Below are 12214 nucleotides of genomic sequence, written 5' to 3'. Positions count from 1 at the left end.
AAGTCCAGGCCCGGCAATAATAAATAATAGCTCAGCAGCATAACACTGCTGAGCACAGATGCCTCCTGGACTTACCATCTCACACTCCGTATTAACCTGGGTGAGATGTACACCCCCTCGAGCACTTTTCCCGTGACATGTCCACAGCGCGTATGTTCACGGTTCGCACTACGGCCGGAAATATACGTAGTGTGAACATGGCCTAAATATGTTTATTTGAGGCTAAAAGTCATAACAGTTTGTATAAAAGAAATTTACATTTAGTTTTGTATAAAAGAAATTTACATTTAGTTTTTATTCACAAGTGTAATGCCCACAGCTGTACGTCATGGGGTTGTTAATGTTTTTAATCCCAGGACAGACAGAAGGGGCGAGGTCTGAAGAAGCGCGCAAGCGCGAACCAGCTGTTTGAGCCCTGAAATGTCCTGCAAGTTTTAGCTTACCTGCACGCAATAAAGAACATCACATCATAGGGTGAGTGCCCTCTCTGATTTCTTTTTTAACCTGGAACATTTTCTAACTCTACTACTACTTTTTTTTGTAGCCAGGCAACCTCCAAGGAGCTGGGGATTCAAGGGAAGGGTGGGGGAGCATGTGTAAAGAAAGCCATCCTAGTCCAGTGGGTAAACAGCCCGTCGCAACCAAGCTTTCCAATATAAGTATATAATATGTAATATAATAATAAGTATTCAGATCTGATAAAATACAAGCTGAACTGTGATTGGCGGCTGAGGGCAGTTCATTTCAGTTTTTGTTTTATATGGTTTGATAAATCGGGACCATTGTCTATTTCTGATTCTTACCTTCAAAATGTAAAACACCTTCAACATCGCTGTTTGCTATATTAACTAACAGCAGATCAGTGGAACTTCCCACCCACAGATGTACACAATCTCCACAGTGTGGCCTGAAACAATAATAGGGAAAAATATATGTATACATTCATATATGCTGCTATTTACTATCGTTGGAAACAAAAAAAGCAAAGGCAACTTATAGGAGAAGTCCGGCAGAGGAAACAAATTCACTACAGGCAGGGGGTGGGGGGTAAATGAAAAAGCCAATAGGCTTATGGCTCCCAAAGCCTGTGCTGTGCTGCATCATGGAGCTCCCGGACCCCACACGCCTGTCATAATCTCCCTGGTTACGGATATGTCACCACCTGGGTTCAACATCACTGACAGGTATCCCGCTCCAGTCACTGACTGGCCAAGCAGGGCATCTGTCAGCCGGTTTTGTGATGTAGCCAGAGGAGAGCTCAGAAGACAGCCGATGGGGTCCAGGAGTAGGATGCGGCTCTGCGCGGGCACCGGGACAGGTGACTGCAACGTCTTTTTTATTCTTCCCCCCCCCCCCCTCCCGTAATGAATTTTGCTACATTTATTCTGGAGTGCATTTTCCCTTCATTTTCCCAGTGGTCAGACCCCCGCCAATCAGCATGTTATACCCTAATTTGTAGAAGGGAAACAACGATTTGAGATAGGAATAAACCTTTTGTCATGCAAAAAATCCTTGCGAAAGGAAAGTTTTCGGGTAACTTACATCTCATATTCCTGATCCAGCTGTGCACATTTCTGTATATGTAAAACTGGAAGACCAGAATCCACCACATCCTCACAACTCCTTTCCCTGGCAGAAGTTTTTTTATCTATAGACATGGGAAAAATGTCATCACTAATGATAATTTAACACTACAGAGTATACCAGTTATAGGCCCCGATTTATCAACCTATCTGGGGCAAAAATCGATGTCTGACAAATCACGGCTCAACTTTTATTTCTCAGAATGGACTGTGGTTGGTTGTTACTAGACATGAGCAAACCCGAGCTTGCAAAATTTGATTACCGGTGGCTGAACTGTATCCATGTTTTCCAGGACTCCGTAGGGCGGCATCCAACTTCTTCAGCCACTGGTAATCAAATGTTGCACAATCGGGTTCACTCATCTCTACTTGCTATCTGTCTGAAACAAAAATGTGTCTGATTTGTGCTTCATTGACAAAACTTTTGACATGAGTCTCTGCCATGTGACTCTTTAATCTAGAAACACAGGACTAGCCAGATATCCCTCAAGGAAGGGCCCAGCCAAGGGGTGGCTCCAAGGCTGGACCCTTCCCGGAGGGATATCTGGCTAGTCCTGTTTCGGGACACTTAAATGAGGCTACACTGACTCTTTTTTACATATTTGTATTTCCCAGGGAGCAATCCACCTAGGATTTAACAGTATTAAGTGCTTTGACCAGCAGCTGACAGTGTTATCTTTTGCTGCACTGACATACAGGGAAGCTCAGATCCCTTTTTTCTTTTGGAGGGGAGCTACATTGCATACTATTTCCCGAGGAGCACAGTCTAACCTATTAGACTCCCTATGCCAGCTTGGCACTCTCCCCAATAGGAACCCATCATCCCCACAGTCATATATACACAGTATATTCACACACATACACATTTTAAGTTCCCCTTTAACACTATATATTATAAAATTATACCTATTTGACTCGTGCTGTGATGTAAAAAGCATGCCGTACCCGAATGCAAATGACTTTGCCAGCTCCCCATTTAGAAACCACTCGGTGTTATTTATTACATAATGCAGCTTTTCAGCAGAACAATTCTGCAAACTACATCTGAAAAATAAGTTTCCATCCATTAAAAGAAAAAAAAAAAACAATTTTACCTGGTTTTCCATTCCTTGCAGATTTTTCAATTATACTGTAGAATTTGTGCTTCTCTTTTTGAAGGTTTATGTGGCAAATGCTTCGAAAATGATGTTCTTCTGCCAAACTAAAAACTCTCAACTAGAAAATAAAAAGAAATCGAACTAATAGTTTTCTGTGTTTGCTAACGGCATATAGCGTATTTTTTCGTTTTGTAAGATGCACTTTTCAGCAAGAAAATGTGTGGCTAACCTGCGTCTTATATTCTGCCAACAAGGTGGCCGACAGTATCAGCTCACCCGACTGCTTAACATTCGTGCAAATTGCAGGTTTAGCTCTGTACCCGACTGCTGGGTGATCTGTGCAGCCATCAATAACTGTCCTCTCCCTTCTCCTGCCCAACACCAATCAGTCAGATGAGTACCGGGCAGGAGAGGAAAACAGGTAGGCATAATTCACACATCTGTTGTTCTGTCCGCAATTGCGGGCCGTGATCTGTGGCGAAAAAAACGGACATGTTGTAATGCGGACCGTTTTCTTGCGGCACGGATTGCTGGGGTAATGGAGTGTCACGTAGTGCTCCGTGAAGCACTGACCACTACGGATGCACATTCGTAGTGGGGGCCGCGGTTTGGACCGCACTACGGCTGTGTAAACGGGGCCGTACTGGGTACGTCACATTTTTGACTGGAATCCAGCTACAGCATCACAGCCCGGCAGAGCGATTGTGCATGGTGTCCCACTGATTGGCTGAGCGGGCAAACACTCAGCCGATTAGATGACATTGGAGCCTGGAGAGCTGCAGGCCACTGGCGGCTGTCAGCCAGACCCAGGAGCGGCGATACAGGGCAAGAGAATAGGTAAGTTTAGGTTGTTTATTATTTCCCTGACCCCCCTGCCTTCCTGATTTTTTTTATGTGGTTGGTCTTCTCCTTTAGTGCATCAATATATCTTTCTTGTTGTCAACAGCACGACTTGGATAAAATACAGAAAGTGGGCACGGGAACATTCTGTGCTGTTGTAACAGACAGTGAGTGTGGACCATGTAGTCCCCAAGGAGGACTCGGTGCAATGCACGGCTGTACTACTCAACCAGTTTCCCTTTGGGTCACACCAGGGAGTGGAGGCTAAGCACTCTCTAGGTCTTCATCCTTTATCCCACTCCAGAATGCGGAGGCTGGACTTCTACGGCTAGAGAACACCAGGACACTCTACAAGTGTGGTCCCGGTGTAAGCGGACTGGACAGGAGAATCTGTGGACAGTGGGGGGAGCTTAGAAACGTCCACATCCTTGCTGTATGCAGCAACCGTATGAAAGGCAGAGTAAGCTGCAGGCGTCCGGAGTATGGAAAAAAGAGGTACGATAGAGTGGTGCTGTGCCCAAAAACATACACCTCTGTCAACTGTCTGGCCGCCCTTGTATCCTACCGGCATTACTGAACCTTCTTCTCTACCTCTCATATCTTGCTGCTGTCTGATATGTTTTATTAATTTTTATTTGGTGTGTGTTGGAAAAGGGGTGGTCTTATACGGTATGTCCCAAACTCTATATTTTAACCTTTTAACCTCGCCTTATACGATGGAAAATATGGTAAATTAACAATCTCTGGCACTTTCTAGCACCAGTTGATTTGAAAGAAAAAAAAATAGCAAACAGCCATTTAAACTCTATGGGTAAACACCTTGCTGTAGTTTTGAAAACTGCAAAAGTTTAGCATGCAGCTTCTGCTACGTGAGACCAGTGTCAGACTGGCCACCAGAGGACTGGAGGATCCTCCGGTGGGCCCCCAGCTTTAGAACCTGCACTAACACTGACTGACATGTCATTTCTCACAGTTTCTTCACTGGTCGGCCCCCAAGATCAATTCCTCTGGTGGGCCCCAGATACCTTAGTCCGACACCGCGGGAGACCCTACCCTAACAATGTATTAGTAACTGATGCTAAAATTCAGGAAATTCTGAAGTGTTCAATTACTTTTTTATTGCAACTGTATCATTATTGAATCAATCCTCATAGTTGTAAACCCAAATCCCCAAAAGTAGTTAAAATGCGTTTTACCATCCCATCTGCACAACCAGTAATAAGCTGCTTGTTTTCTTCATCAATGTACATCTTCAGAAGGGGAAATGCTGTGAATGGCAGATGATATATATATTACATCACAGAGTTATATCCAAAAACAATATATAATATGCAGACTTCAATTATTTTGGACAGATATACATTTCCTGTTCTGTTCACATTACATATGAAGCATCCACATATATAACATATATGCCCGGATATACTACTAATGTGTATATCATTGTATGCCACAAGGCATTAGAAGTGGCTGTACATATAGAGCGGGGGTGTAAAACCCGCAGTTCTCCAGTTGTTCCACAACTACAATTCTCATCATGCCTGGACAGCCAAAGCCAAAGCTTGTAGTTTTCCAACTAATTGTAGTTGGAGACCTCGAGGGCCACAAGTTTGACAAGTTTTAAAAACACTGCCATAAAACACTTCAAGCTTTGTCTAGCATGCCAACCCATATTTATTTGGCATAGTGTACTTATACAGTTATAAAGGGCTCAAAGCTCTGCAAAAGTGCCCCTTATTTCTGGAAATCACATTTTTGCTCCCCAAAAAATCATTGCTTACCGGCCACACATCTCTGGTGTGACTGATGGCAATGTATTTAAATGGCTGCACGAACAATACAGGTGTCTTTCCTGCAGCCTGGCCTCTTGATTAACTGTGCCTCATAACAGCACTGCAAATGAGCGCCGCTCTTGCTGATCAGCATTCCCTTACACCCATGAATGGCTGAAGATCTGCTAATGTAAAAGGACCTTAAAGTGTCACTGTCGTATTTTTTTTTATTTTTTTTTATTTTTTTGCAGAAATCAATAGTCCAGACGATTTTAAGAAACTTTGTAATTGGGTTTATTAGGCAAATATGCCATTATCTGCATTCAAAAAGCCTTTCCCCAGGTCTCCCCCCCCTCCCTTCTCTCTCTTTCATTCACTGCTTATTATCAGGAAATCTCCACTCTTTTACATTAGTCGAGCCCTGTGTAACCAATGGAGGGGGGAGGGGGAGGAGGGAGATTAGTCATCAGCAGAGAGCAGAGAACAAAGGATTACACAGTGGGAGCTGTGTGAAAGCCGGTATTCAGAGGTCAGAGAGGTCAGGAGATAGCCCTGTGATGTAGCTGTAAATTAACTCTTTGTTGCCCTGTTTTGGTGCCTCATCTCCCTCCACCCCTCCTCTCTCCATAGAGAACAATGAAGACAGGGGGAAGAGCTTCAAATTGCTTTTTCATGATAAAAATGCATTTTTCGACTAATAAACCCAATTACAAAGTTTCTTAAAATCGTCTGTAGTAACAGTAACAGTAACGCTTTAAATCTCTGCTTATTTTTAGCTTAGAAATCCAGTGGGCAGTCCTAGTTTGTGACTAACAGCTAGCTTAGTATGCATATATGAATTTTTAGGTGCATAAAATGTATACCTTTATATAATAATCTTACAGGTGCCTAATATTCTGTCCTGCTCTCACTTCCTGGTTTGGGAGGGTGGGAGTTCAGTTCAGGCCAGCATTGCGCTGGTGACATCACATAGCAGTATAAGGTGTGAGTCCTGCACTGAATGGAGATCTAAAGGCCCTATTCCACGGAACGATTATCGGCCATATTCGGCCGATATTGGCCATTACGGCCGATAATCATCCCGGAATAGAAGGCAACGATCAGCCGACATTGTTCATGTCGGCTGATCGTTGCAGTCGTTTGTCTTTCAACCTGTTGAAAAACAAACAACTTATACAGCAACAATCTGCTACCGTTGATCCGTGGAATAGGAGCAGCGACAGCAGACCGCTGCTGTATGCTGTGGGCTGCCTGGACGATCTAGCTATCACCCGAGCAGTCCCCCCTTTGAATTATGTAAAGGTTGTTGACAGTGAACACCATATTTATGTGCTGGGATCCCTTTGATCTTATAAGTGAGCAAGAACAAATACAGTACATACTAAGTATTCTCTGTAATCTCTAAGTACCTGATATAATTCCAGACTGATGAATCAGATGTTGTGAGAAGTAATTCCACACCTGCATAAAAAATATATATATTTTGTAATGACTTAATTAAAAATGTTAATACAGATAAATCAAACACCTAAACTATTGCATACAGAAAATTACAAACCCACTGACAGACATTAAGGTGCCTTCATACGTACCGGATCCGCAGCGGATTTCATGCTGTGGGTTTGCAGCGAAATCTGCTACGGATCCATATAGTGTGAAGGTCTATGGGTTACATATCCGCAGTGGGATATGTAACCCGGCCCCTTTAACCCCCGCAGCCCCGGCCTGGAGCATACATTACCTGCTCCAGGCTCCTGCTTGCTTCAGGGCCTCCCAGCATCTCCCGGCGGTCAGCCAATCAGTGCGCTGCCCTGCCGCAGCACATTGATTGGCTGACCGCCGGGAGATGCCGGGGGCTCCGAAGCAAGCAGGAGCCTGAAGCAGGTGATGTATGCTCCAGGGCTGCCCCTGGCCTGGAGCATACATTACCTATTGGCGCTGTGGCTGTGTGTGAGGCTCCCAGCTCCCCTCGCTCCTCATCAGCCAATCAATGCACGGCAGCACTGATTGGCTGATGGGGAGTGAGGGGAGCCGGGAGCTTCACACAGCCGCAGCGCCGAGCAGGTAATGTATGCTTCAAGCCGGGGCTGCGGGCGGCAGGGGGTTAAAGGGGCCGGGTCGCATATCTGCAGCTGAATGAAAATTGCAAACTTGCAGCGTGAAATCCGCTGCGGATCCGGTACGTGTGAAGGCACCCTTACATTAGGCCAGCATCCAACTTCTTCAGCCACTGGTAATCAAATGCCGCACGGTCAGAATTGAGCATGCTGCAATTGCACTCACGTTCAAATTAATACACGTTGAGAACTTCAACCATTATAAGGCGCCAAATCCTATATTTTCACCCCACAAATCTAATTTTTCACCCTTTTCAGTGTATGTTGCATTACCGAAAATGTTCTATCCTCAGAGATGCATATAAGAAAGTTATCGCACCAAAATTCAGCTGCAGTAACTGGACCCAAGTGCACTTCCAATTCTGTAAGTATTTCTTCTTGCTGTTAAATATAAGAACAAAGTCATAGCATTAGATCAGTATTCATACAGAAATACAGGCTGTAACTCAGGATCAATACAACAGATATTGGTCCATTTATTGTGATCCCTCTTTATACATTAGTAAAGTGGTAGTCGGTCAAAAAATATTTATTTTTAAATCAACTGGTGTCAGAACGTTATATACATTTGTAAATTTCCTCTATTTAAAAATCTCATGTCTTCCAGTACTTATCAGCTGTTGTATGTCCTGCAGGAAGTGATGTATTCTCTCCTTTGTGACACAGCGCTCTCTGCTGCCACCTCTGTCCATGTCAGGAACTTTCCAGAGAAGCAGCAAATCCACATAGAAAACCTCTCCTGCTCTGGACAGTCCTGGAAGTACTGGAAGACTGGAGATTTTTAAACAGAAGTAATTTACAAAACTGTATAACTTACTAGTAGAAATTGATTTGAAAAAAAAACAAACAAACAAACAACCTTGTAGTACAGAACTGTCGAGAAGCAATATTAGACAGTCGTTCGGTAATACAACTGTACTACCAGCAAAACACTCACAAAGAATAGATGGATATTCCGGCCAATGATTGCAAATGCAAGTTGAAAGTGGTTTTACAAGTTACAGTGGCCAAGGGAACACCATTGTGTGCTGAAAAGATTGTAAGTAGAGATGAGCGCAACTCAAAAACATGGATACAGCCTATGGTCTATGGCTGTATTATCCATGTTTTCCAGGACTCCCTAGGGCTGCATCCAACTCCATCAGCCACCGGTATTCAAATGCAGAACGATCAGACCCGAGCATGCTCTAGTTGTGCTCATCTCTAGTTGTAACCTAAGGACATTATATATTGAGGGACCAATGTAGTGTTTTTTTGTAATGTTACAGTTCCGCACTTATTTATGCGGATGGGGTAGACGCCCACAGGAAGCAATCACTCACCTCAGCATTAAGAATAACTACTCTGGTATCTGCACATGCCGCCACTAGTTGTTTGTTAGGATGCAAGGTCAAATGTTGGACAGTACCTAAGAGGGTTCCAATGACGTGGCCGCGGGGGAGCTGCCCTAAAAAGGAAAATAAATATCAACGTTTTAAGTAGAGGCTTTTGTCTCGGTATTCGAGTAGGAAAAGTCTTTTAGACGCCACTTCTGTGTCTATGGGTGGTGCTCGCAGTAAGAAAAAATTCCAGCGGTATTTTAAATCTCGGCACTCACCATAATGCTTCATAATTTTTATTGTAGAAAAAAGTCCATCTCAAACTACAACAGCAACAGGACGTTTCGGCGTCAAGCCTTCCTCAACATTCTTAATGTTTAAATGGGCATTCCGGTTGAACATAACATTTCATATGTTGCTGCCCATGGTGAGACTAACAATTCCTTCCATACTTGTTATTATCTATTTAGTCTCCTTCCCCCAGTTCTGAGGGGGGGAGGGGGAGACAGAGAGAAAAGCTCACACACAGATTTTTGTGTTTTCAGCAGAAAGCAGAAGCTGAGAACTGGGGGAAGAAGACAGAATGAATAATAACAAGTATGGAAGGAATTGTTAGTCTCACCATGGACAGCAACATATCAAAAGTAATGTATATGCGGAATACTCCTTTAACTAATAATAATAATTTTCTGTTGGAGAAGTTTCCAGATAAAATATTAAAGGTAAAATGTCTATTCTGTATAGTAGTTGTAGCTCGCCATCTAGCTGAACTGTTAATAATAACTCTGACATTGCAGACTATTTTGTAATGACTATTGTGTATTAAGGCTATATTCACACCGCGGCTGAGTATCTATTCAGTCCCAGTTTCCTTTTGGCACTAACAAACTGAGCCAGCCAGATCGCTGCACCAACAAACAGAATTCGAAAGACCCCATTGACTCTAATGGGGTTCGTAAGGTTATTCACTTGTGTCTATTACTTTAAAGGAGTCTAACGGGAACAAAAAGGCCGCATGCAGCAGGGAAAAAAGAAGTGTGTCAGACATCCTGCCATACTATTCCCCATTGCAGGCTGTGATAAGATAAAGTGGAAAATTTAAAGGGGAAATACAAAACTCAAAAAGAGATCTTCTCATAAGTCACATTCCCTGTTTCTCCAAAAAAAATATGACCTACATTGCAAATTGGACCTAGCTTTATTTTGCAGGATTTTTCAGAGTAGGCTTTAAAATAAGTAAGCCCTAAAATAAGTCCTAGTTACAGTCAGCTGACCAGATCCCTGACACTGAGTGGATGAGCATCAGCCAATCAGTGCCAGGGGGGGGGAGTGGTAAGAAGAGGGGACATTGAATAGGGTGGATGGATGGATGAGGATGTATGCATTTTGGGAGAACAACTACAGAGCAGGAGGGGGGTATGCAGTATGGGGACTATCTGCAGGGGATGTATACAGTATGGGGAGGCCTTACTGCAGAGGGGGATGTATACAGTATGGGGGAACAACTACAGAGGGGGAGGGAGGTATACAGTATGGGGACTACCTGCAGAGGGGGAGGTATACAGTATGGAGGCCTAACTAAAAGGAAACTTATAGTATAAGAGCCTAACAACAGTGGGACATACAATATGGCAGCTACCATACAGAGTTGGGCTACAGTGTAAGAGTATACTGTGTTTCTCTGAAAATAAGCCCTTGCCCTTTTTTAGAGAAATAAAACATTATAAGACCCTGCCCTATTTTTGGAGAAACATGGTAGTAGTTGTTTGGGTGCTATATTGAAAGCCACAACTTCTTCAGAGGAAATTGGTCTTGGAAGGAGCTGGTAGACTCATTAAAGGGGTAGTGCGGTGGTAAAAAATTATTCACAGAATAACACACATTACAAAGTTATACAACTTTGTAATGTATGTTATGTCTGTGAATGGCCCCCTTCCCCGTGTCCCACCACCCACCCGTGTACCCGGAAGTGTAGTGCATTATACATACCTGATCATCAGCCGCTGAGCCGCGATTGGCCGAGCACAGTTATGCTCAGCCAATCGCGGCTGAGCAGCTGATGACGCGGCCGGCATTCGTAAAGATCGGAGGTGTTCGGGCCGGCCGGCCGAAGATGACGTTTGGCACAAGATGGCGGACGCGTGTCGGCACGGATCAGGTATGTATAGCGCACTACACTTCCGGGTACACGGGTGGGGGTGGTGGGACACGGGGAAGGGGGCCATTCACAGACATAACATACATTACAAAGTTCTATAACTTTGTAATGTGTGTTATTCTGTGGATATTTTTTTACCGCCGCACTACCCCTTTAATGGGTATCTATGACATGACATACAATTTTTACAAATGAAGATGAGTATCTAAGAGTCTAAACAAATGTCAAAATAACAGATAGAGAATTACAGAATCAGTTGAATAAAACCCTTCTATATTCACCTTGATGTGCAGCTCGGGTGCATTCATGTATATTCCAGATTATAATATAGTCCTGAGATGCAGAACAGGCTATACAGCGCCTCCCATCATTCTTCAGTGCAACAGCCGTGATTGGTTGATGATGTCCTTTCAAAATTAAGGGCTGCACACATAACAGGTTACATTTTATACAACAAGTGACAACTCGAATCCACAATTAGTTTTCACACAGTGCAGAAAATCCACACAAACTCTGTGCATGTAGCTGTAAATTAACTCTTTGTTGTCCTGTTTTGGTGCCTCATCTCCCTCCATCCCTCCCCTCTCCATAGAGAACAAGGAAGACAGGGGGGAGAGCTTCAAACTGCTTTTTCATGATTAAAAAAATGCATTTAAAACCCAATTACAAAGTTTCTTAAAATCGACTGTACTACCGATTTCTGCAAAAAAAATTTAAACGACAGGTACATTTAAATTTTTTCAAAAATGCCACAAACACAGTATGTAAAGAAGCTGTCAGCTATGACCACAGTGAGTAAATGGGACCTCTCTAAATACAAATCAATACAATTTTACAACACTGCTCTATCTTCAGAATAAGGGCCAGTTCAGATGGAGTAAAAGTGTCGGAATTCCGCTGTGGAACTCTCTGTCACGGAATCCCGCCTGCTTCAGTGTGACACTGTTTCTCTATGGGAGGGCTCACATGCCTCCGCTATCTGCGGCTCCCCGCTCAAAGAATCGACATGTCAATTCTTTGAGCGGAGAGTGAAGGAAACATGTTACATAGGTGTGCAAATTCCCACTCTTTTGCTCCGTGTAAACTAGCCCAAATGGGGATCACTGCTGATGCAAACAAAGATAAACAATGTAATAGGCTTGCAGGGTCTGTGTCTTACGTGGCACACTCTTAAAGTGTTCAAATCAATTGGTGTCACAACAGGAGGTTATTTAGTGGGATTTGTTGCTGCTCTGGACAGTTCCTGACATGGACAGGGGTGGCAGCAGAGAGCACTGACTGGAAAAAATACACCACTTCCTACAATTTTCTTTTACTTACGTACCCTT

The 12214-nt window shown here is 43.5% G+C and overlaps 1 protein-coding gene across 4 annotated transcripts in view; it reads right to left on the bottom strand.

Annotated features, from left to right (window-relative positions):
• WDR27 (WD repeat domain 27) overlaps positions 1–12214 on the bottom strand; it is a 162912-nt gene that overhangs the window by 145379 nt on the left and 5319 nt on the right. For all 4 annotated transcript variants that reach the window (XM_069954504.1, XM_069954503.1, XM_069954502.1 and 1 more), the window contains exons 3-10: positions 11168–11309; positions 8732–8856; positions 7683–7790; positions 6702–6753; positions 4717–4787; positions 2678–2798; positions 1543–1648; positions 804–907 (exon numbers count right to left, since the gene is read on the bottom strand). In XM_069954504.1, the coding sequence (XP_069810605.1) occupies positions 804–907; positions 1543–1648; positions 2678–2798; positions 4717–4787; positions 6702–6753; positions 7683–7790; positions 8732–8856; positions 11168–11309 (829 nt within the window). The remainder of the gene's footprint in view (positions 1–803; positions 908–1542; positions 1649–2677; positions 2799–4716; positions 4788–6701; positions 6754–7682; positions 7791–8731; positions 8857–11167; positions 11310–12214) is intronic.

The sequence above is a fragment of the Dendropsophus ebraccatus genome, chromosome 15, assembly GCF_027789765.1.
Source record: "Dendropsophus ebraccatus isolate aDenEbr1 chromosome 15, aDenEbr1.pat, whole genome shotgun sequence".
NCBI classification, from domain to species: domain Eukaryota; kingdom Metazoa; phylum Chordata; class Amphibia; order Anura; family Hylidae; genus Dendropsophus; species Dendropsophus ebraccatus.
Note: the sequence above shows the minus strand (reverse complement) of the source record. Positions and strands in the feature narration are given on the sequence as shown.